The 25084-nt window shown below is 39.4% G+C and overlaps 1 protein-coding gene across 5 annotated transcripts in view; it reads left to right on the forward strand.

Annotated features, from left to right (window-relative positions):
• Positions 1–3173: 3173 nt before the first annotated feature.
• Positions 3174–25084, forward strand: part of slc1a1 (solute carrier family 1 member 1) — a 125248-nt gene continuing 103337 nt past the window's right edge. Inside the window, exon 1 of one of the 5 annotated variants that reach the window (XM_059969981.1) lies at positions 3174–3288. Coding sequence is in view for 1 of the 5 variants with exons in the window: in XM_059969977.1 (XP_059825960.1) it covers positions 16151–16241 (91 nt within the window). In the remaining 4 variants the exon portion in view is untranslated. Of the gene's footprint in view, positions 3289–3472; positions 3848–16004; positions 16242–25084 lie in introns of those variants that run through there. The other 4 variants (XM_059969978.1, XM_059969980.1, XM_059969977.1 and 1 more) reach the window with 4 other exon arrangements.

Here is a 25084-nt window from a genome sequence, read left to right on the forward strand (position 1 = left end):
TCCACTACATTTTGTAAGATTTTCTGCTCAAAGGCATTGGTGTTTCCATACCAGGCTGTGAGGCAACCACCCAATATACTCTCCACCAGACAGCTATAGAAGTTTGTTTTAGAGGATACTGAATCTTCACAAACTTCTAAGGAAGTAGAGGCACTGCTGTTTTTTTTTCATAATGGCACTTACATGCTGGGCCCTGTACAGAAGGAAACAGAGAAGGCAGAGCAAAGGAGTTTCAGTCCACTAACAAGCCCCCACATCCTGACCACGCCTGATGAAAGCAGTCCTACAGGTGCAGGGAATGGGAACACGAATTTGGAGGACCTTGGGAGAGTTTGTCAGCAAACTGTGAAAGAAATACTAAAAAGTTGCAGTTTATTTTATTTATTTACAGATACAGTATGGAACTAGCCCCTTCCAGCCCAACAAACTGCCATCAATATAACCCTAGCCTAATCACAGGAGAATTTACAGTAACCAATTAACCTACTAACCAGAGTAGCATACACAAAATGCTGGAAGAACTCAGCAGGCCAGGCAGTAATATGGAAGACAGCACACTCTCAAGTGCTTTAGGCTGAGACCCTTCATCAAGACCAGAAAAAAAGGATGAGGAGTCAGTGTAAGAAAGTGGGGGGAGGGGATGAAGAACCACAAGATGAGAGGTGAAACCAGGAGGGAGGGGAGAAGTGAAGTAAAGAGCTGGGAAGTTGATTAGTGAAAGAGATACAGGGGAGGTGAATGGTGAATCTGGTAGCAGAGGACAGATTCACTGTCCTGAGCTGTAATAGCATTGTGCTAAATGCTGTGTTGTCTGTTACAGTAATTTGTAACGAAGGTCAGTTTTGGATGTTATCTATGTCGAGTGGGATGGATTTGCAAAGAAAGATATTGGAGAAAACAGACATGGGAAGGAATCCAAGTTGTGGCAAGAGATACCAAGTTTCTAAACTTGAGGGCCAGTCAGTCTGAGCCAAGAGAGAAGAAGCAGAAAATGTGACATTGTGGTGACCCATTTCCTGGCACATCCGAACCGGCTCACAATTAGCCAGCATTCCGGCTAAGGGAGATAGCCTACGGGGGTTTGTGAGTAAGTGTCTTTTGGAGCATCCGCGCCCACGGGGGGCAGGTTGAGGGAGGCTTAAAAGCAAGGCTGTGTAGTTCGAATAAAGTTATCTTTGACTGCAGTTTACCGACTCGGTGTCGTTATTTTAGCGCTGCGTGTAGCACACCGCTACAACATTATGTTGGCATAAGTGGTGAACAGGAAATTGAAGATACATACACTCAGATGAGACAGAAGATTCCTGTGGCCATCCAGCTCCAGCATAAGTGTAAAACAACCCAATGGGGAAGGGATCTTTAGTGAAGGGCACTTTACAGCCTTGTTTAATTTTAACCCCTTTAGACTTCAGGCAAATTTCTGTCTGTGGGCCAGTTTGGTGGGGGAATGGTTGTTGGGGATGGGACATCCTTCAGGAATTATATGTTTGTCGTAACAAGTTAATACAAATGAGAACTAGTCTTCACATTTGACATCCCAGCTGTAATCTGACAACACTATCTTCAAAGATTGCAAGCAGCTTGGAAGCCAATAAAGAGACAGGCTTTGGAAACTGTCAAGACAATCTCTTCCGATGATACCTATACAAGTATACCTCCTTCAACGATGTAACATTCATCAATACATTAATTACTAGTCATTGGATGTGGGACATTCTGATTCTGTTCCATTGTAACTATTCAGGGGCAGCCAATAAATGAACTTTTATGTTCATTAGTTTTCATTGAAATTCCCAGGATGAGATTAGGGAAGGTACTAAGTGGCCTTTACTAATATAAAATTCCATCGCAGTCACCTATCACATGGTATAAGACATATTTGTTTTTTTATTTAAGGTATTCTGGGGGATTTTCATATCCATAGAGGCATCCCTTAAACTGGAAGAGCAGTACATACTGTATGGATCATTGAAGTTTTATGCTCAAAACCCTTCTGGTACTTGTCCGCTGGTACTTGAATCTTTAAAGGTGTCTTGTCAGTTAAGATACACTCCACTGTAAATCTGGAAATCTACAAAGTTAGCTGTCTATACCCAAAATGTTGAAGTTCAATAGATATTTGTAAAGAAGAGTAGGTTCGTAGGTTAATTGGTGAAATGGGTACACTTATGTGGCGTAGGCTCGTTGGGCTGGAAAGGCCGGTTACCATGGTGAGAGAGAGAGAGAGAGATATGGATACTCTAGAAAACCTGTTGGACCTGCTGAATAAAAAGCTGTTAGAGCTACATCGCCATTCTCTGCATGATTCATTTACAATGACACCATTTGGGGTATTCCTGGAATTGACTGTTGTGACATGTAGTGAAGGAGGCATATCCATATTTCTCTGATTTGAACTCCAATATCCTGTGCATAATATGGAGAAGAGGCATTAATTGTGCCATACATACGTGTGCATGCACACACACACACACACACACACACACACACACACACACACACACACACACACACACACACACACACACACACACACACACACACACACACACACACACACACACACACACACACACACACACACACACACACACCCCTTATGTAACAGCTATGTTTGGAGATTATAACCACAAGAAATTCTTCAGATGCTGGAAGTTGAATAAATGCTGGAGGAACTCATCAGAAAACGAATAAACAGTCAATATTTCAGGCTGAGGCACTTCTTCAGGACAAAAATTTTGAGATTATAGCACTAAAGCATTGAAAATCAATAGCACTAAAAATGTTTTTCCACACAGATGAACTTGTACCCCTATATAAATATAATCAGAGTTACCACAGCTTTCTAAAACAACCAGGGCAGTATAGGATTGATTATCAGTCTCTCATCAAGAACTGATTTGACTGTGTCCAAATGCTTAAAGTAATTAGAAAGAGCGTTATGACCACTTCAACATAACTCTAATGTCCAATTCCAGTTATGAGAAAAAGAAATTTCTTAGGCACCGTGCTACACTGTTGCAAAGTTCACTGATCAAGCTGAAATATTTGCATTGCAAATAAGAGGAAAATGTATCATGATGCTCACTGATGCGACTCAGTAAAAAAATTAATCATTAAGTGCATAAGTAAATGAGCGAGTATATTCCTGGACTCTAGACCTTGCAGAAAGTGTGTCACCCAGACTACAGGGGACCAGAGCAGGAGTTCCCAACCTTTTTTATGCCATGGACCCCAACCATTAAGCAAAGGGTCCATCGACCCCAGGTTGGGAACTCCTGGATCAGAGTAAGTTGTGTTTCTTTTCAGAATTTCCATCTGACACAATGCTTTCAATACCCTTTGTAGAGAATTCACTTCTACAGTTAACGTGAATGGAATGTCCTAAGAGGTTAGTGACTCACTTTGCTAAATTACTGCCAAGAGAGTAAAGACTAGACTTTATCCACATGGCTTGAAAACTATTACCACAGCACTACAACCCCGTGTCCAACCAACACACTATTTATTTCTTTTATTTAGAGGTACAGCATGGAATAGGCTCTTCAGTCCTTTGAGACATCTTGCCCACCAAACCATGACAACCTCAATTTAACCCTAACACAGACACGGGACAATTTACAATGACCACCTAGCCTACCCAGTACATCTTGGATCTGTGGGAGGAAACCAGAGCACTGGGAGAAAACCCACACATTCTATGGAAGGATCTATGGAGACTGCTTACGGAGGATGCTGGAACTGAACTCTGAACTCTGATGCCCTGAGCTGTGATAGTGTTGCGCAAACCACTAAGCCACCATCACATCTGACCTCCTTCTTTCTCCCGTTTGAAATGACCATTGAGGTAAAATAATTGTATATATTGCAGAGTGATCAGGCTAATGTGTATCAAAATAACAGCTTTTTAATTTTGATTCCACCATAGAACTAGTAAATGCTGTGCTCAATTTCTTAAAGTCTGGTAACAGGTTTGGAAATTATCTACTGTTTGAGATTATATATTAAAATGGTTTATTACACTGGTAAATATGTACACAAATTCCTAGGTGCATTTCCTACATCAAGCTTACATGAAACAGATTCCTCCTGACAATTGAGTCCTGTATATTCTCTATTCCGCTGATTGCAGTCTCTTTTAGTAAATAGTCACACTTGCTTACTTTAAAGCTACTTCATTAAACCTCCTAGTCTAACTATTCACAACTTCAATAGGGAATTTATTAGTTGTATTAATTTCACAAGTCATCAATGTTATTACTGGCTGACATCAGTAATGTCACAGTTTTCCTGCCTAAATACTAATTTATATCTAAAACGTCTTAAAAGTGGAAGGTACCCTTTTTCTCTTTATAAAACGTCAAAACTTTGCTAATGTTCTATAAACTCCAAAATAGCATGATACTTGAGAAATACACCGTAGAGATCAATGTCAACTTTAACCTGACTGGGTGTCTTCTGAAACTGGCAACCTCATGGTTGATCCAGGTGGCAGGTTGAACTTTGACGCCAGAGAGCTAACAGAGGCAATCTTCTTAAACTTATAAATGGGCACATTATAAACTCATTAGAGGCAGAGAATCACAGGAACAGAACCATGCATATTGTTTGTAATACTTATGCCCCAGAGCTGTTTTGCCAGCTATGTTATGCCCTCCTTTCCCTTCACCTATTTGTGCATGTGATTAGATCGACACATACAAAAGAATTCTAACTTGTACTCAATGCTGTACTTCAAAAAGGTAAAAAAAATGTACTTGTGCAGTATTTCTCACTCACAATTTGTACTTGAAACCATGCTAGACATTGCAGAGAAGCATTTAAGAGGGGAGCATGTTAGTGCATGAAGCAGTAAAGAAACTTAATAAGTAAGCAGGAGAATTTTTGGAGAGCATTTACTAACTTGGGCAGACTTACTTGGAGTAATTTTCTGTGTTAAATTCTCTATCATTTTATGAGTACACTGTCTGCTTTCCTCAAGGCATCTGGGATTTAGTGAATATTAAAGAAGCCTTAAATCGTGAAGTGTAACTAATGGTCAATTTTCAATGGTGCTGATCCCCTACTTCCCTCAAATCCTGTCCATACTGTTCACCAACTGGAAATCTGCATTATTGCCGACAACATTTCCTCTTTGTTTAAAAATCACAGCTGAATTGATCTTTGCCATGGATAAAAACAAAACAATCTCACTATATTCACCAATATTCAAAGCTCCGCAGCTCAATTCTGCCTGCTGATTGAAATGGCAATTATTTTGCTGGAAAAAATACCTGACAGAAATTGAAAAGCAGTGGATATGCAATCTGGTTGTTATAACTGCAACACTACAAGAATATTCTAAAAACAACTGATGAAGGGACTTGCACCTGAAATATTCAAAACTTTTTCCACAGATGCTGCCCAAACTGCTGACATACTTTTTGTATTTTCTGATTTTGCTTTTTCGGTATCTACATCTTTTTTCATTATCAGTGACTGTAATTTGTTTTATTGGACAGCACATCACTGGGTAACTTCATCAATCATACTTATTAAGCAGAGTCTTTAGATTTTAAAAATGCAGTCACTTGCTAATGTCTGCCAAATAGGAGATTCTGCACTATAGAGTCATTGAAACATTGAAAAGTACAGCACAAAAACAGGCCCTTCAGCCCATCAAATCCATGCCAAACTATTTAAACTGCCTACTCCCATCGAACTGCACTGAGACCGTAGCCCTCCATACCTCTACTATCTATGTACCTTGCCAAACTTCTCCGGGCCTTCATTGCTAGAGGGATTGAACTTAAGAGCAGGGAGGTTATGCTGCAACTGTACAGGGTACTGGTGAGGCCGCAGCTGGAGTACTGCATGAAGTTCTGGTCTCCTTACTTGAGGAAGGATATACTGGCTATGGAGACAGTATGGAGGGGATTCACCAGGTTGATTCCAAAGATGAGAGGGTTAGCCTATGAGGAACGATTGAGACGCCTGGGATTGTCCTCACTGGAATTCAGAAGAATGAGAGGAGATCTTATAGAAACATATAAAATTATGAAAAGGATTGATAAGATAGTCAGGAAAGTTGTTTTCACTGGTAGGTGAGACTAGAACTAGGGGCATCGCCTCAAGATTTGGGGGAGTAGATTTAGGACGAAGATGAGGAGGAACTGCTTTACCCAGAGAGTGGTGAATCTGTGGAATTCTCTGCCGAATGAAGCAGTGGAGGCTACCTCAGTAAATATATTTAAGACAAGGTTGGATAGATATTTACATTGTAGGGGAATTAAGGGTCATGAGGAAAAGGCAGGTAGGCGGAGATGAATTCATGGCCAGTTCAGCCACAGTCTTATTGAATGGCGGAGCAGGCTCGAGGGGTCAGATGGCCTACTCCTGCTCCTATTCTTATGTTCTCATGTTCTTATGTTTTTAAATTCTGCTCCTATATCTAATGGTCTTAAACGTTGGAATTGAGCTTGCATGCGTTACTTGTGCTGGCAGCTCGTTCCACACTCTCACCATACTCTAAGGGAAGAGGTTTCTCTTCATATTGATTTTAAACCTTTCACCCTTAACCCATGACCTCTGGTTGTAGTCCCACTGTATGCTAATTGTCTCCACTCTCTTTTTATTCTTCACCCCAGTGTTTATTCTTCATTCTTACTCAGCGGACTTCAAATTATCTGTGTTCATGCATTTATCTTCATGTGTTATCCACTTGAACTTTGCAACCTCTTGCAATATTGTATTCTAATTTGGAACCTGCACTCAGGGTGACTGTGCGTAATCCTTCACTTTCATTTGCCAGTATTAGCAGAGCTTTCAGCTTTCGTCAGTCTAATCTTTTTAAACTCTCATTGATGCTTTAATTTCTGCTCTCACGGCATAATTTTAGACCTCACAATTTGTTATCTCATCAAATTCATCTAATTTCTGCATATTGCCTGGACCTTCTCCTTTGCTAAACTTCTAGTTGCATAAGGAGTCATTGTTTAGAACTGTTATCCTCTAAGATTATTCAAACTGATCAAAGAGGTAAACTGAAACTCCAATTCCCTGCTAATGGTTTAGTATCTGGCTCATTCTGGGCAATGTCTGCTGCATGAGATTTCAAGTCATTGGGGGACACTGGGCCTATGCTTCTCTCAAATTCTTGGGACCCTGGTTCAACTCATGAGGGCCCCAGTTTCTGTGCTATAATTCAATTCACCAGGACTCTGATTCCTACGTTCCCTTTCAACTAACCAGGGCCTCAGTTCTTTTTCTATTCAATGGGGTCCCAGTTCCTGTCGTCCCTCTCACATCATGGGAACCTCATTCCTGTGCTCCAATTCACACCATAGGAGGTCCAACTCTCCTGTCCCATGCACCCTTTCCGGCTCACCAGGATTAATGGAAAATTTATTGTGATTCTGTGTAATAGCTAAAAAACTATTAAACCAAGATGTGATTGTGTCTCGAAATGAATAATATCTGAAAATAAAGAAAATCTGCAAGACTGACATCAAAACCTTGAATATGCTGGGATTTTATTGTTCAATGGAAAGCAGACACAGGAATTCTGAAATTAAAAAAAGTGAAAATACTCAAATATTCCAAACTTCTGTGAGTATCTCTAGGGAAAATCCACAGTTTATGTTTCAAGTTGATTAGTGAAGCAAACCTGATGGGCTGATTAACCCAATTCTCCTTCCTTCCCGTATGGTCTTATTATGTTTTAAAACTGTTGAGCATAGAGACTAAGGTAAATGAGAGATAATTTGGCTTCCCTTAGCATGAAGCTTGGATTTTGTTAATTCTCGGACCTCATCTGCATGGACAATGCTGATCTCCTATGTCAGGGGTCAGCAACCTTTACCACTGAAAGAGCCACTTGGACCCGTTTCCCACAGAAAAGAAAACACTGGGAGCCGCAAAACCCGTTTGACATTTAAAATGAAATAACACTGCATACAACGTTTTGTTTTGCCTTTATGCTATGTATAAATAAACTATAATGTGTTGCATTTATGAAATTGATGAACTCCTGCAGAGAAAACGAAATTACATTTCTGCATGCAACAAAAACATTTTGAACTCCGAAAAAAAGACGTTGGGTTGAAGGTTACTTTTAAGTAAAATACTCAACGTCTATTTGAGTCCTTCTTGTATTTATGAAAAACGCCAAACTTAAATTTGCCGCCAGCAGCAAACCAAAAATAACGTCAGCCAGCTGTCAACCTGAAAAATAAAAGGACTATTTCACTGAACAATGAAAACATATGAATATACGTAAAATAATACGCAATTAAAATATTTATCATACTTCTTCAGGTTGACTCACACCTGACAATGCAGTCGTATTCAGTAGGGATGGATCGATGCTTAGGGGAGTGACCGGGAAGGATAATGTGTTTTTTTCCTCTCTGAACTCACAGAAGCGTTTCCCAAACGATGTTTGCATTGCGATGATTGCAGAATGTAAATACTCCGAATTTATCATGTCGTGACATTGTTTGAACTCTCTCAAATTGGGGAAGTGAGACAATGTGCCTTTCTGTAAATCTCTGGCAAGCAACGTCAACTTGCGCTCGAATGCAAAACATCCTCCAACATGTGCAGGGCTGTACGTCCTTACCCCGTTGAAGAGCTGTGTTCAGCGTGTTCAGGTGCGCTGTCATGTCTACCATGAAGTGTAGCTTTTCCAGCCACTCTGGCTGTTCCAGCTCAGGAAAGTTGAGCCCTTTGCTGCCCAGGAAAGTTTTCACTTCTTCCAGACGCGCGACAAAGCGTTTCAGCACCTCCCCTCTGGACAGCCAGCGATAAAAACACGTTGTAGCGGTTGCTACACGCAGTCAAACTGCAGTCAAAGATAGCTTTATTCGAACTAAACAGCCTTGCTTTTAAGCCTCCCTCAACCCGCCCCCCATGGGCGCGGATGCTGCAAAAGACACGTACTCACAAACCCCCGTAGGCTATCTCCCTTAGCCTGAACGCTGGCTAATTGTGAGCCGGTTCGGATGTGTCAGGAAATGGGTCGCCACAACGTCTTATTTAGATTGTACAAGATCACCATAATCTACAAATTTAGATTTACATTTCAAAAACTAACAAACTAACATAAAATACATATTAATTAAATACTGACCATGTAGCGGTGTGCTACACGCAGCGCTAAAATTACGACACGGAGTCGGTAACTGCAGTCGAAGGAAAAAAACTTTATTCGAAATCTTCAGCCTCACTTTTAAGCCTCCCTCAACCTGCCCCCCCCCCCATGGCACAGAGGCACCAAAGCTCTGTGCTCGCAAACCCCCGTAGGCTATCTTATTGTGAGTCGGTTCGGATGTGCCAGGAAAAGGGTCGCCACAACCAATTATTTCCCAAAGCAACAGGGAGCCGCAGCACAGACGTAAAAGAGCCACATGTGGCTCCGGAGCCGCGGGTTGCCGACCCCCGTCCTAAGTCCTTAGTAACAGGTGGATTGTTGTGATGTTTTGGCCAGTCATCGGAACAGCTAAAAAGTAATTGGCTACGTTCTCAGGATGAGGATTTTGGGGCAAATGGAATGTATTATTTTGAACCTTACTGACTAACTGTTAACCTTTGATTTGGCATTCTGTTATTGTTTTACCCTGTACTACCTCAATGCACTGTGTAATGATTTAGTCTATGTGACTGTAGGCAAGACAAGCTTTACACTGTACCTCAGTACATGACAATAAGACACCTACTCCAATTCCAATGTTAACTCAACAATAGTCTCTTTTGTAACAGAAAGTGCTACGAGTTTATTGTAATGGTAAATACAATTAATTGAAGTGCCCTTACTAATAGAGGAAAACAAAATGAAGATAGTTGATACTGGGATGAAGAGGCTGTTCTGTACAATGATCAAGGGGTGGTGGCAGGTTTACATTCAATATAACTTAATATGGTTTACTCTGAAATGGGGAAAGATGGTATGTTCATTTGCAGACCAGAAGCAGCCAAGCTGTCCATCTTGTAAGAACTGATGGAGTTAAAATGGTGCTAGTACTGGGGAACTTACTGTTAGGCTTGGCTGAGGTAAGTGCAAGCTGATAAAGAAACCAGAACAAATAAGAGTAAGTCTGCAGGTGCTGGAAATACAAGCAACATACACAAAATGCTGGAGAAATCAGCAGGACGGGCAGCATCTATGGAAAAGAGTACAGATGACGATTCAGGCTGAGACCCTTCAACAGTACCCTTCAGAACCTGCTGAAGGATCTCAGCTCAAAACATAGACTGTACTTTTTTCCATAGATGCTGCCTGATCTGCTGAGTTCCTCCAGCATTTTGTGTGTGTTGCAAAGAAAGTTCAGACAGCACTACTGTAGAGAGAAGCAGAGAAAATCTTTCTGGTTCTGGTTTTCTGGGCAGCACGGTCAGTGCAATCGCTTTACAGTGCCAGCCGTCACCGATTGGGGACTTAATTCCCTCTGCTGTCTTGTATGTTCTCCCTGGAACCACATGGGTTTCCTCCGGGTGCTCAGGTATCCTCCCACATTTCAAAAGTGTATGATTAGGGTTTGTGATTTGTGGTTCGTGATTCATGTTATGTTGGTGTCAGAGGCGTGGGCTCCCCCAGCACATTGTAAATACAAGATGATGCAAACAAGTCATTTCATTGTTTCTTTCAATGTATAGCTAATCTTATCTTACCTTCTGGCCTTTCATCAGAGGCAAGTTTTAAGAAGAGTATTTCCATCAATTTCATTTTTGTCAGGTAACATGTTACAATATTTTTTGTTGTGATTATGAGCATATTGTAAAATATGGTACATGCTCATTGATTAAGACAGCCCTAGCATTACATCATGCCATTAAGAAGCCTTTACTTTCACAGTCATTGTTCTGATATTTGCTTCAGAGTATTAAATCTTTTCAAATGAGAGGTTCTTACTGGCAGCATACGTTTTTTTTACACAGAACACCTCCTTAATCCTAACGATTTTAAGATTTTCTGCCTATATTTAGGGCAGGTACTTTCACTAATACAACAAGACAAAGACATTCTTCGAACTGCTAGTCAAATTAGGATGCACTTGCTGGCAGTATTAAATGTCTCAGATTGTGCTCTGCATACTTTCTGAGTTTATTAAACTTTGCAGTGTAGGAATTAACAAATGGCTGCTCTAATGAAAGATATTTTCATCATCTCCCAATTTGCTGAAAGAATTATTTGATTAAACATCCAGTTCATTCTAAGATGGCAAACAACAAAGGGGTGAGAAGTAAAAGATAACCATAAAAAAAACTCACAAACAACAAAGAGTTTTTTTATGTCCGAGGTTGGATATAAAAATTACCCAAACACAGCTGTGTCAGAAAATCATTTTTGATACTAAATGCCAAGTGTTGTCTTGGTTATATGGTATAAAAATTGCAAAATTGTTGTTAACATTACATAAGACAAAATTAAACAGATATTTGGATATCTATTACTTGTGGGTATTGCTTCCTTTTTTGGGAAGCAAAGGAGTGTATTTGCCCCTTGGCCATGCTCAAAGTTAAGCCATCAGCTATGGTGTAAGAACCTGACATATCCGTCTACCAGAGAGCATAAAAACTTGCTCTTCATGCTCCAGGTCAGCTCATAGTCAGTTGTAGATCAATACAATGTGAAACAAGGACAATAGAAACCAATTTATATTTTGATGATCATCCAGCAATGAAGATTAAGAGATAGGAGCTCACTATCCCAAGCTGGAAAAGCACGGAATTCCGTTGTGGCAAGTGCTTAATCTCAGTCATGTCAAATTAGAACTGGAACCAAAAAATGTACTGTTTTGATTTAGTAAGCTTTCCAATTGTGCAGTATTCATCTGTGGAAGATAATAATTAGATTATTATCGACATATACATATTGACATATATTTTCATAGGGAACGTAAATCTTCTGCCATGTTTCCCAATCTGCTCTCACTGTCAGTAAGATCTGTCAATTTTCTCAATCGGGTTCCGTAAAGAACAAAAAATATAATGGAGATTTTCTATCGTTATTACATGGCACACTGGAAATGGAATGCTGAGATCGATTGAGCAATGATGCATGGAAAGGAGAATGTATTAAGTAAGAGACACACAAGTAAAAGCAAGATATTACATTTGATTTTTTATAAATATTTATAGCAAGAATCTGGCAGTTTATGACAAGTTCTGTTCCTGAGAACTGTTTGTAATCTAACTGTTCATAAGTCAGAAATGAGAAAAACAAACTATCTGGGAGAGGATTGAGAAGCAGCTGCGATAGGAGAAAGTGCAGGCGAGGGAAGAACAACTGCCAGTCAGCCTCACTGACTCAGTGAGCAAGTGACTCTCATTGTCTTAACCCAGCCCCCACTTTTTTGCAGCTCATGGGTGGATGGGAGGCTATGAAGTCTGAGAGATAAAGCATATGAAAATGTTCTATTCTTTGAGGCAGAAGGTGACTGCAAACCCATTCCAGTTCATCCAACCAGTCTCCTAAATGTTTTGTTTTCATACACATGGGCTATCCATAAGTTGAACTTCCATAACAGGGGGAGGGCCCACGAAAATGCAAGAATGAAATTGAAATGTAGACGTTTTGATTAGCAATGAACATTTTTTGAAGTATTCTTTTTTCAGGTTCTGGGTATTGCTGCCAAGATCAGCATTTAACAATGAGCTCTAATTGTCCTCGAGAAAGTATTCTTCAACCATTGCAGTCATTCTTGTGAACGTACTCCCACGGTGAGTTCCACGGTGAGTTCCATGACTAAGAACCAGCAACGAATTTCCAAATCCAGATGGCGTGCAATAAAGAGAGGAGCTAGGAATTGACAGCATTCCCTTGCACTTGCTGTCTTTGTACTTGGCGGTAGTGAACATTATTTTGTGAAGTCTTGTTAGAGTAGCCTGGATGAATAATTGCAGGACATTTCCTTGATTACTGTTTCTATGCTGTAGCTTTCTGTGACTCTGTGACAAACACAGCAGCCACTCTGTGTAGCTGGTGAAGGGAATGGCAGGATACCAATCAATCGGACTACTTTGTTCTGAATGGTGTTGACCTTTTTGAGGCTTGTGGCTGAAGCATCCATCCTAGCAGTCAGTGAATATTCCCTCATTTGCTTAATTTGGGAAGGTTTTGGGGTGTTAAGCGGCAAGTCATGAGCTACAGGATGCTTGTTTAAGTCTCTGAGCAGTTCTCATAGCCAAGGCATTTATGTGACCACTTGAGTTTCTGATGAATGGTGACCCCCCAGGTTTATGATCGTGAGTTTCCAGTAATGGTGATGCTGTTGAATATCGCAGGTGAGTAGTTAGTCTTTGTTGTTGGAGATGTTCTGTACGTGGGACAAATTTTGTCTGCCACCTCCAAGTCCGTGTCTATATACCGTCCAAATCTTGCTGCAAGCAGGCATGGGCTGCTTTATTTGCTGAGGAGTTGAACTTTGTGTGATCATCGTCAGATCTATCAAAACATCATCAAATCCACACTTCTGACCTTAGAAAGAAATGAAAGCCATTGATGAAACAGCAGAAGGTGGCTGGCCTAGAGTACTGAACCAAGGAACCTCTGCAACGATGTCTGGGGTCTGGGATGATGGAACTTCACCAACCACAAGTGCTTTATGACTTCAACCACATCAGTTTTACCAGAATGCCTAGATAATACATTTGTTGAAACGCTGATACAAGAGACTGCAGATATTGGAATCTGGACCAAAAAACGAAGCACTGGAGGAACTCAGGGGACAAGCAAAATTTGTGAGGGGAGAAGAACTGATGATCTTGCAGGCTGAGGCCCTGTATTAAGAATGCCTTGGTGCCACTTTCTCTTCAGCTCTGGGAGTCCTCCCTTGGGTTCAAATTCGGACCAAGGCTGAGATGCGGTCTGGAGATAAGTGGTCCTGGTGAAACCAAAACTAGGCACCAGTGAATAACTCAGTGCAAACAAAACGCTGGAGGAACACAGCAAGCAAGGCAGCATCTATGGAGGGGAATGAGCAGTCAATGTTTTGGGTCGAGACCCTTCATCAGGACTGGAAAGGAAGAGAGCAGAAACCAGAATAAGAATGTAGGGGTGGGCAAGGAGAGAAAGTAAATAGATTATTGGTGAGTAGGTGTCACCTTATGACACTGCAAATTACAACTTCCATTACTTTGTTTATTGTGCAGTGATAGCTGGATTACATTTGAACTCCCTGAATTCCTCCATCCTAATCAAAAAGGTGCAACAGTGCCTTTATTTCCTGCGGAGCATCAAGAAAGCTCACCTCTGTCCCAGGACACTGACAGACTTTTACCGCTGTACCACTGAGAGCACACTTAACAACCGTATCTCAGTGTGGTATGGCAATTGTCCCATATCAGACCGCAAAGCACTCCAGCGGGTGGTGAAAACTGCCCAGCGGATTATTGGCACCCGATTGCCCACTATTGAGGATATCTACCATAAATGCTGCCTGGGCAGGGTGAAAAGCATTATTAAGGATGCATCTCACCCTAGCCATGGACATTTTACTCTCCTCCCATCTGATAGGTGCTACAGGAGCCTCCGCTCCCACACCAGCAGGCACAGGAAGAGCTTCTTCCCTGAGGCTGTGACCCTGCTGAACCTCACATCACAGCGTTAAGCAGTATTGCACCCATTTGTACTGTCTCAGTACTTTTATATTTGTGTGCTGTAGCACTTACTTCTTATTCGCAGTTATTTTGTAAATAACACTATTCTTTGCATTTCTGGTTAGCTGCTAACTGCATTTCATCTGGCTTTGTATCTGTACTTGGCACAATGACAATAAAGTTGAATCTAATCTAATCTAATTTGTCCTGCTTTTTAGAACAGGACACATCTAGGCAATTTTCTCCATTGCCCAGTTGATGCACAAATTGTATCTGCATTGGAAGCACTTGGTTGGAGGTGCAGCTAGTTCTGGAGGATAGATCTTCAGTACTTTAGATGGAGTCTTGTCCGGACCCAGAGTCTTTGCTGCATCTATTGCTTTCAGCTTTTCATTAATATCATTAACTGACAATGATAAACTTGTATGAGATCTGGCAAACGTGTATAACTAGCCAACAGTTTGTTAGTGTGAAGGCATTAATAGAGAAGTTTAAATTAGTCAGCAGGCCCTGGTGATTGGTAACACATGTGTGTGTGTGCCAGTTTGATAGTGTTAGTTCTTTCAGCAGGTTTTGGCCGATGATCTCACACCCAGTCTTACAACTATTTACGTGTTCTCAATTAGAGCAAGCAAGCTTAAGTCTTAAGACACAAAATGGAGCAAATGCAGTGTTTGAGACACTTTTAGTTTTACTGCTGTTAAAATGCATCTCAATATTGGATTGCTTTGTTAGGGAGCACTTTAAAAATGGTTGATCCCTGGTTCAAAGTATCTGATAGATAATGGCAAGTAAACTTTTTATTAACATTAGTTTTGTATGAAAGTTTTTTTAAATATTGGATATACATTCTACACATACACATTGGATATACATTGATATGTCTACCCACACATGCAATTCAAGACTATTGGATATAATGAAGATTATTTTCTCATGGATAGAAGGATAGAACAATATAGTTTTTAAACAAATGTGGATTTAAAAATATACATTAACTTGGAGAAAGATTCATTTATTTTCATGTAAACATAACGTACACTGCTGATGTACTTAAGTGACCTTGTGATTAATGTTGTTCTTTCTCATTGTTAAATCTAATGTTAGTAGTCTGGAAATGCTTCTGCCAGAACCTATAGATTGCCTGTATTTTGAAATAAATAAGCATTTAGGCAAAAAAAAACTTACTCCTTTTCTGAAGGCCCATTTTATACCCAAATAAAGGATTTTTATTTGACCATTTATGTGTAAAATACTCTAGGGATTCTATGAGAGAAACTCGTAGGATTGATTTCATCATCTCTTGATGGGAATTGCAGAATCTACGATTATACGATGGAGAGGGTCTTTTAAAATGTGGTTTTATGTTCAGAGGTAGCCATTGTTAGGTTCCTCTGCCTGCATTCAAAGGGGGTGGTGCTTAGTTACAACTGTGTCTGCAGTGACGGAATACAGTGCAGAGGAGTAAAGACAGCAGGATTTCACACTGAATTCAGCACTCTGTCTTTGAGTGTGAGTGTGTGCATGTGTGTATTTTTAAATTTGTTCCTTTGAATTCTAATCATCAACAAACATGGGGAAGAAATCCAAAAAAGGATGTGATTTTAAAGCTGCTTTGAGGAAGAACTGGTTGCTCATGAGCACAATTCTCGCTGTAGTGTTAGGTAAGCATTGCATGTGTAAACTGAATATTTTGTTTTTGTACAATGGTTATTTCTTTGTAAGGGAGGAGATAAAATGGATTAATATCAGCAATACTGCAATATTGAGTCCTGTATAAAATGTGGTCATACTCTAGATCTTATTAATACCATATCTATGTGATTATGTTAGCACCTTCCAGCACAGCTGATTGATCTTACATGCTGAAGTTGATTGGTTTGACAAATCCTGCGGGATTCTATTATCTCATTATCCCAATCCTTTACAAACTCGTATAACAATAGATTTGTTTTGATTTAAATATATATCACTGGATTTAAATATCCAGCTCCAGCCAGTAAATGTAAGTCATAAATAGGCCTAGCATTTGAAATGGTGTTTTTTTTAATTTTTTTTTGATTTTTTTTTCTGTCCAGTCAATTCATTGGGTTATCAATTTCTGAAAAAAATATTATTTTCAGAAGGTGAGCAAGCAACCTTTTTTCAGGTTGATCTGAGGTACTCTGTACTTAACTCCCAGGAGGTATTCAGAAGTGACTTGAAATGGAATGCTCTCAGATATATGAAACAAATTTGCAAACAAGATGACAGAAAATCTTTGAAAAAAATTTAAAATATCATTGTAAGAGATGAATGGAGTTTTGGGTGAATAAACAAAGATGTGTGAGATGCCCTTCTTTATGTTTTTAGAATATCTACTTTAAGCCTTCTGGAGAAAGAAACACTATCATTGTTCAGTGTCTCTGCAAAGAGAAAGACAGAGGCAGAGAAAGAGAGAGAGAGACTAACACATAACTGACTTTAAAATATTTTCAACTTGTTCCCTAGAGACAATTTCCCTCCTCTATCCCCTCTATCTAAGGAAATGGGCAAATAATATATTTAATAACTGAAGTATATATTACCTGACAGAGTAAATAATTCCCTACTAGATCTGGGTAAACATTGTAGGTTTTCATTATTTATTGAATGATAATCAAATGATAATTTCTATATAAAATAATATTTAAAAATCTTTATACACATAAACATTACTACTCTTTTTTCTAAATTTTCTGAATTATGCTATAAGTTACGTGCAACAGAAATTTTCTTACAATGTGATTCTATAAAATTGAATTGGAAGGATTCCTGCAAAACCAACAACATTCTCCCGAAATATCCAGTCATCACCTTTTTACATAGAGTAGTACAGCACAGTACAAGCTCTTCAGCCCACAATGTTGTGCCGACCCTTAAACCCTGCCTCCCATATAAACCCCCCACCTTAAATTCCTCCATATACCTGTCTAGTAGTCTTTTAAATTTCACTAGTGTATCTGCCTCCACCTCTGACTCAGGCAGTGCATTCCATGCACCAACCACTCTGAGTAAAAAAACTTCCTCTAATATCCCCCTTGAACTTCCCACTCCTTACTTCTTGTATTGAGCAGTGGTACTCTGGGGAAGAGGCTCTGGCTATCCACTCTATTCCTTTTTACTTGCTAACTATCCATCTTCATTTGATAACATTTTCCCTTTGTCTGATGATAACCTTTGCTGTGTGTCTTCTGACTGTTAAGTGTTGGTTATCATTGTATATCTACAACTGGTGTCTGCATCAATGCATTATGTCTTCCAAATAGCCTGTCAAGTCTGTTAGACCTGACAGAAGTAGATTTATGAGGTTGCACTAATCCCAGTCCGACTCCGCTCTCAGTCTTCTTTGCATAGAAATTTAGTACCAAAGTTAAATGGTATCATCACTGAGTAACATTCTGATGTTAATATACTATGATGAAATTCCCTTTTGAAATCAGCACTCAAGATTATCTATGATCATGAATTTCATGTTTGTTCAGATGGATGTGGCTTATAGTTCATCTCAGCAAAAATGAAATACAATTAGTATTATTAGTCTCTGTGCTGTTAGGCAAATTAGTGCCATTAGCCAAATCATTAAAAATGATTAATTATAAGTAAATAATTGAATATAAGTGTTTCAACATGTTTGGCAGCCATTGTGCAGGGCGAAACAGGATGGGATGTACTGACAGTTAGCTGGTGAAAATGCCAGAATTGCACCTATCGCCCTTTTGAAATCTGACCTGTCCCTGGTTTCACCATCTAATCCCGTGTCGTTCCTGAATAGCACTGAGCTCCAGGCCCGGATGCACTTCGTATCTGGTTACTCAGCTCTAAGTCAGCCACATTGTGCACCTTACATCTGGGTGTCGTTAAGAAGACGAGTGAATGCATGTTTTTATTTAATTTTTTCTATGTTAATTAATATCAGTGTTTTAATTAATTTGCATTTCTTCATTGTGTGTTAAAGAAATAATTGCTTTGAATCATTTTAAAACTTATTCATTTTATTTTCAAATTCCATTTAAATGTCATGTCTAAATGTAAAATATCAGAGATCTGAAACAAAAAGGCCTTCCAACAGCATAAGCTATGACAAGTAATCGTGGGTGTCCATGCGTGGATTACAAGTTTATGCAATCTGCAGCCCAGTTGCACATTTACTTTGCAGAATGGCCTTGATAGCAAGGCCACAATGTTACCGAGAACTGTTTGGTTACAAAGCACAGCATAGCCAGGGAGGACGATGGAGTGTGGGTGTCAAGGTACGGGAGTGGGAGTGGCGAGGGATTGTCAGTGGGGCAAACTGACTGCAGTGAGATCAAATTCAGCATTTCAGTTCTCCCAAAGTACTCTCTGACTGCTTCCAACATTTTATTTTTATTTCAGATTTTCAGCATCTGTATTTTTTTACTTCCATTTTCTTGAACACCGTTGTTATTTTTGCAACATTTATTCCATCCCCATTTACCAAAGACATTCTGGAAATGAATGCATAAAACTGTAGTAACTATCACCCCTCTCTTTGTTTCGCATAAAGTTTTAGCTGCAATTGACTTGCTGTTTTGAGTCAAAACCACTAATACAGGATTTTGACACATGACAGCTACAATATTTTAACCCCAAACTTCCCCAATTCCTTCTTCACACCGGTGCTGAATTCTTCCAGCAGACTGTTTGCCTGTTAAATTTGGATTTCCAATTACTTAGCTATTTGGCATCAAAATCCTAAATGAACAACACAGTTACTGTTGCTACTAAGATACGGTATTTTGCGCAAGCAACCCATACTTCGGCCATTATATTCCTTTGCATTGTTTCTTAGTAACTAGCTACGGATGGAGTGGCACTCTGTTTTTTCCCATACGCATTAAGAAAGAGGAACAAAACTGGTCGTTGCTGGCACGAGTTCATCTAGCAGATCGCTTATTGCTCAGGATTCCAGTGTCTGCAGTCTCTCATGTCACCAGCATCAGCCAATTGCATTTCTGATCGGTAAATAAAATTGGGCAGTAGACAGCACAGTTGAGTAACTGATCCTAAGGTAAATTCTTATATACTTGAATTGTTTTATACATTTGATGTTGGCAAAATGTTAAGACAGAGAGTAGATTGTGGGAGTAGATGGATTATGCTTAGATAATTTAACTCACAAAAATTCAGAAATTTCCATTGGAAAACATGCTGCTGTACGGGTCTGGTTTTAGTCTATCTGCCGTAAAACTAATTCTCTTCATTTCTATCAATTAATGCAATAAATGAATGTTTTAAATCATCCATGTCGACATCTCCCGTGATGGAATGTAAAACCAAATGGCAAATGCAGTTATGTATCTGGTAAATAATGGCAGTACATTTATTTATTCATTGAGATACAGCACACAGTAGTTCATTCTGGGCCTTCGAGCTGCACTGTTCAGCAACCCCCAATATAACAATAGCCTATTTATAGGACAATTTACAGTGACCAATCAACTTACTGTGGGAGGAAACTGGAGTACTCAAAGGAAGCCCATGCGGTCATGGGGAGAACGTACAAACTCCTTACAGACAGTGTTGGGAATTGAACCTGGGTCGCTGATACTGTAAAGCGACTACTGTGTTACCTTGCAGCCACTGAACACTTTAGTGTTTAACGAAAACACTAAAAATGTGCTCGGTCAAGACCAGCCATGAGACCTTTGGCTGAGCAACACACACAAAATGCTGGAGGGACTCGGCAGGTCAGGCAGCATCTATGGAAATGAATAAGCACCCAATGTTTAGGGCCAAGACCTTTTATCACTATTTCATTTAGCTGATCTTGGAATAATGCAGGTGTAATGATGCCATTCAGTACATTTTTAACTAAGTGTTGTCGTGAATATTGAGGCATTGTCTTTGAAAATCTATGTTGAAATGAGGTAAATAAGCCTGGGGAGATGTCTCCACTCATTATATATCATATAAAACCAATTTAATGAGCTGCCATTGGTTTATCCCTTACCCATGACTCAATGTGACTATAAACATTAAAAACAATATGATTATCCTATTTTTTGCAGAAAACCAGCTAATATTCTTCATGAAAATGGAGGAATTTGTTTTATAAATTTCCCTAAATGATTAGAAGAGGGATATTAAAACATGCAAATAAATCTCTTGTAGAAAGCTATTTTAAGGCAGGCATTTTTTGGAAATAAAAGAATCAGGCTGTAATTTTTTTTGTGTTGACTTTTGTGCCAAAAGCACACCAAAAAAAATGAAAGCAACCATTGTCAAAAGCTGAAGTCATTCTCTTCTCAAGAAAATTGAAGATTTAAATATAACTTCATCAGAAGTTGTTAGAAGTGAAGGTAATTTCAAATGCAGTAGGAGTATGCAAGGAATTTTTATTTGACCACTTTAAAGGGGCATGGTCTCACATCCTGAACATTCTCAAGGCGAATTTAATTGCATATCAAAAATAATATTCTAGATGATCACTGGGCAGGGGTTTTTGGTGGGTGGTGGGGAATGGTGGTTATGTCCCCAATAATTTGCATGCTCCTTGGGAGTTGCTCAGTGGTGCAACTGATAAAGCCACAGCGCCAGAGAACTAGGTTCAGTCCTGACCTCTAGTGCTGTCAGTTTGTTCTCCTGTGAGTGTGTTGATTTCACCTCAGTGCTCTGGTTTCTCTTCACATCCCAAAGACATGGGCAATGGTAAATTAAACAGGCGGCAGTAAATTGTACCTAAGGCCGAGATGAGTGGGAGAATCTTGAAAGAGCTGAGGAGAAAGTGGGAAGAATAATAAATGGATTAGTGTAGATTAGTGGAAATGAGTAGTTAACAGTTGGCATGGATTTGTAGGCTAGAGCTGCACATTTATACCAATTGGAACTCAGGAGGAAAGTACAAAGAAGAGTTGTAAAATATCCATAGATGAAAAGATGTTTCAGAAGTTACTTTTATTCTTGATGCACCATCAATAACTCTCGGAGACATGAGTCGATATAGGCTTTTATTAGCTGGAAGAGAGCAGTCAGCAGCAAGAGCCCACCACACAACATCCTGGAGACTGAGGGGGGAGCAGTGCCTCCCATCGCCTTTATACAGGGATCTGTGGGAGGAGCCACAGGAGCAGTCAGCAGGGAGGCGTGTCCAGACAGGTATATGTAGTTCACCACAATAAGATATGGAAAATCCACCTAAAGGGATGTTATAAAACACACTAGAAAGCCTTCAAAAGAATTAGGAGCACAATGGCTTCATATCTTTGACAGTTCTATTCCAGGAAGCAAATCAACATAAATGCCAATGGAATTTGCTTTAACTGTTTTTTAATGAGTGCCCATGCTATTTGTGAAACATAATACCCCAAGATTTCTCATCTAATCTGTTCCTCATAAATATACCATTCACCCTGCAACAAGAATGCAGAAATGTGCCTTCCTCTGCTTGGCTGAGCAGATGATAAAATACCCCCTATTTATTTCTTTAAGTATGTCAAACTTGAACTTGCAACAAAAAGACAATATCCCGAATGGGGTAACTATTCAGGTAATTTGATGTAATGGCACTCCCAGTTTATAGTCTCTTCTGCCTGAAGGAAATATTTAGAATTATTGGAAGCAAAAAACAAATGATGGAGACTCAATGTGTCCCTAATAAATACAAGGCAAAGAAAAAAAATTCAGCTCTAACATTTAACTTATAATTTGCACCTACAAAACTTGTCTGCTGAGATTGCCTGGTATTAAGTTTGGAAATACTTATGTACTAATTTGTGACCAGAGTAACATAGAAACACAATGGTTTTATTAAAACAGGTGCCTGGGATTGTGGATTCAAATCCCATGAAGGCAGCTGGAGAACTGATATTATGTAAAACTGAAATCTGAAAAAGATATTAAAGTCAGTAATGGTCAACATAAAACCATTATTATGTTTTAAAAACTCACTGGGTCACCACTGTCTTACAGGGGAAGAAAATCTGCTGCCTTTACCTCAATTAGTTTACATGTAACCAATGAGGTTGACCCTTAAATTGTCTCCTTGGTTTGGGGCAATTAAGCATGGACATTAAATTCTGCCATCGCTGGTGAAGTTCCCATCCTGTCATTGATTTGCTAGGTCAAAGTTCCTCTTGTTGTGCTGTGAGCTCAATGCAAACACAGGAAGAGCCAAATATATACAAAGCAATTTTGTATGCTGATCTTTGTTCAAAGTTGAAAGTAAAATTTATTAACAGAGTCACAACATTTCTACCCTGAGATTATTTTTTCTGTGGGCATACTTAACAAATCAATAGAACAGTAACTGTAAACAGTATCAATGGAGAACAAACTATGCAAATGCAGATATAAATAAATAGAAATAAATAACAAGATAAAGAGTTCTTAAAGTGAGACCATTGATTGTGGGAACTCCAGAAGTAGAATGAGTGTAGTTATCTCCTTTGGTTCAAGAACCTGATGGTTGAGGGGTAGTAACTGTTGTTGAACCTGGTGGTGTGAGTTCTGAGGCTTTGGTACCTTCTTCCTGATGGCAGTAGTGAGAAAAGAGTGTGGATCTCTGATGATGGATGTTGCATTTCTACAGCAAGATAGGTGGTAGCGGTGGGTTCCTCCTCATTCCTGGTTTTTCCTTCACCCCTTTGAAGGAAGTCAATTGAGTCCTTAAAGGGGCCAATGGAAAAACCAGGGAACCTAACAACGAGAAGGAAACCATCGTGACCTTCCTGCGCCCCCCCCCCACCCCCGTATTTCCATAATTTCTGGAAGGATCGCTAGGATCCTGAAGATAGACTGGATTAATACCATTCACAAACCCATAAGGAAGCTCAAATCTCAGCTCCTGAGGGTCAAAGATGACCTGAGACTCAGGCTGGCTGGCGTTTACAGTAGTCCTAGTGAATGCGGAGTAGTGTATATCAGCCAGATGGGACACACAGTGGATCCTGCATCAAGGAGCACAGGAGGTGTATTCATTTTGGTTACCTGGAGGAATCAGTGGTAGCAGAACATTGCATTCGCAATGGCCAGAGGATTGACTTCAATGGCATAAATCTACTGTGCTGCACCAGTGGCATTTGAGACTGCTGGCTAAAGGAAACCATTGAAATAAAGCTGGAGGAAAAGTATTTTATCAAGGACGAAGGTCTTGGTCTAAGTACAAACTGGAATTCAATTGTAAGCAAGGTAGGAGAGCAGAAACCTGATTAGATGAAGACCAAATACCACTGGACTAGACATGCCCAGGCATCATCCCTGATGAAGATGGCAGAGTTTGCTATTGAAGCATTGGTGATAATTGATACTAGTACCCAGCTTGAAGCTTGAGAAAGATTTATCAAGTCAAGTTGCTTTTTATTGACATTTCAACCATAACTGCTGGTACAGTACACAGTAAAAACAAAACAACGTTCCTCCAGGACCACTGTATTACATGAAACAATACAAAACTACACTAAACTATGTGAAACAACACAAAACTACATTAGACTTCAGACCTACATGGGACTACATAAAGTGCAGAAAACTGTGTAAGACAGTACAATAATTAATAAACAAGACAATAGGCACAGTAAAGGGCAAATGACAATATAATAATAAATGGTTTATTATAATTATAAATGGTTTAATAATAAATGTTTTAGCAGGAATTGAGAAAGAAATGATCAAAAATTGCATAATTGCATAGTTGGTTTCAGACTAGACTATATATATATATATATATATATATATATATATATATATATATATATATATATAGTTGGTTTCAGACTAGACTCTGGGAATTGAGGAGTCTAATGGCTTGAGGGAGGAAACTGTTACACAGTCTGGCCGACATTTATTCAACATCCTTAGAAGTTTGTCAAAGGTTTTAATGACATGTTGAATCTCCACATCTCCAGAGGAAGTAGAGGTGCTGTCATACTTCTTTTGCAATTTATATGATGGGTCCAGGACGTGCCTGATACAAGTTAGATCTACATCATTATTTCACAGCAATACTGCGGATTCCATACATTTTATAAATCCTTATTTCTAGTATTCAGATGAATAAATTTCTTTGTTTTAAAGAAAATAAAGTCTGTCTTGTGAATGAGAAATGGAAGCTATCAAAGGAGTTCAATGACAAATAGGACTTTGAACTTCAGAGCAGTTAAAGAGATGCTTTGTTTCAGAATTTATAAAGTAAACTTTATGGCAACTAGAAAATTATTCACTGATGACTAATCTAAAATGATGTGTTAAATTCCAGTTTAGGAATGTTATTCTAGTTTAGCTCATTTGACTGCCAGCTTTATTTCAGTAGATACTGGGCTCATGTTTCACCATGATTTGAGTAATAGGTCAGGTATTAAACAGAAGACTTCGCTGTCCATTCTCACAAGAGTAAAATATCCCATTCAACTATTGAATGAATGGCTTGAAGTTGTGAATTACTGGCTGTACCATTCATTGTTGAGTGACTGCCTTTTAACATCAGCCCTCCCAAGCTGAATGAGGTGAAAGAGGCAGTGAAGAAGGCAAG

The sequence above is a fragment of the Hypanus sabinus genome, chromosome 5, assembly GCF_030144855.1.
Source record: "Hypanus sabinus isolate sHypSab1 chromosome 5, sHypSab1.hap1, whole genome shotgun sequence".
In the NCBI taxonomy this organism is placed as follows: Eukaryota; Metazoa; Chordata; class Chondrichthyes; order Myliobatiformes; family Dasyatidae; genus Hypanus; species Hypanus sabinus.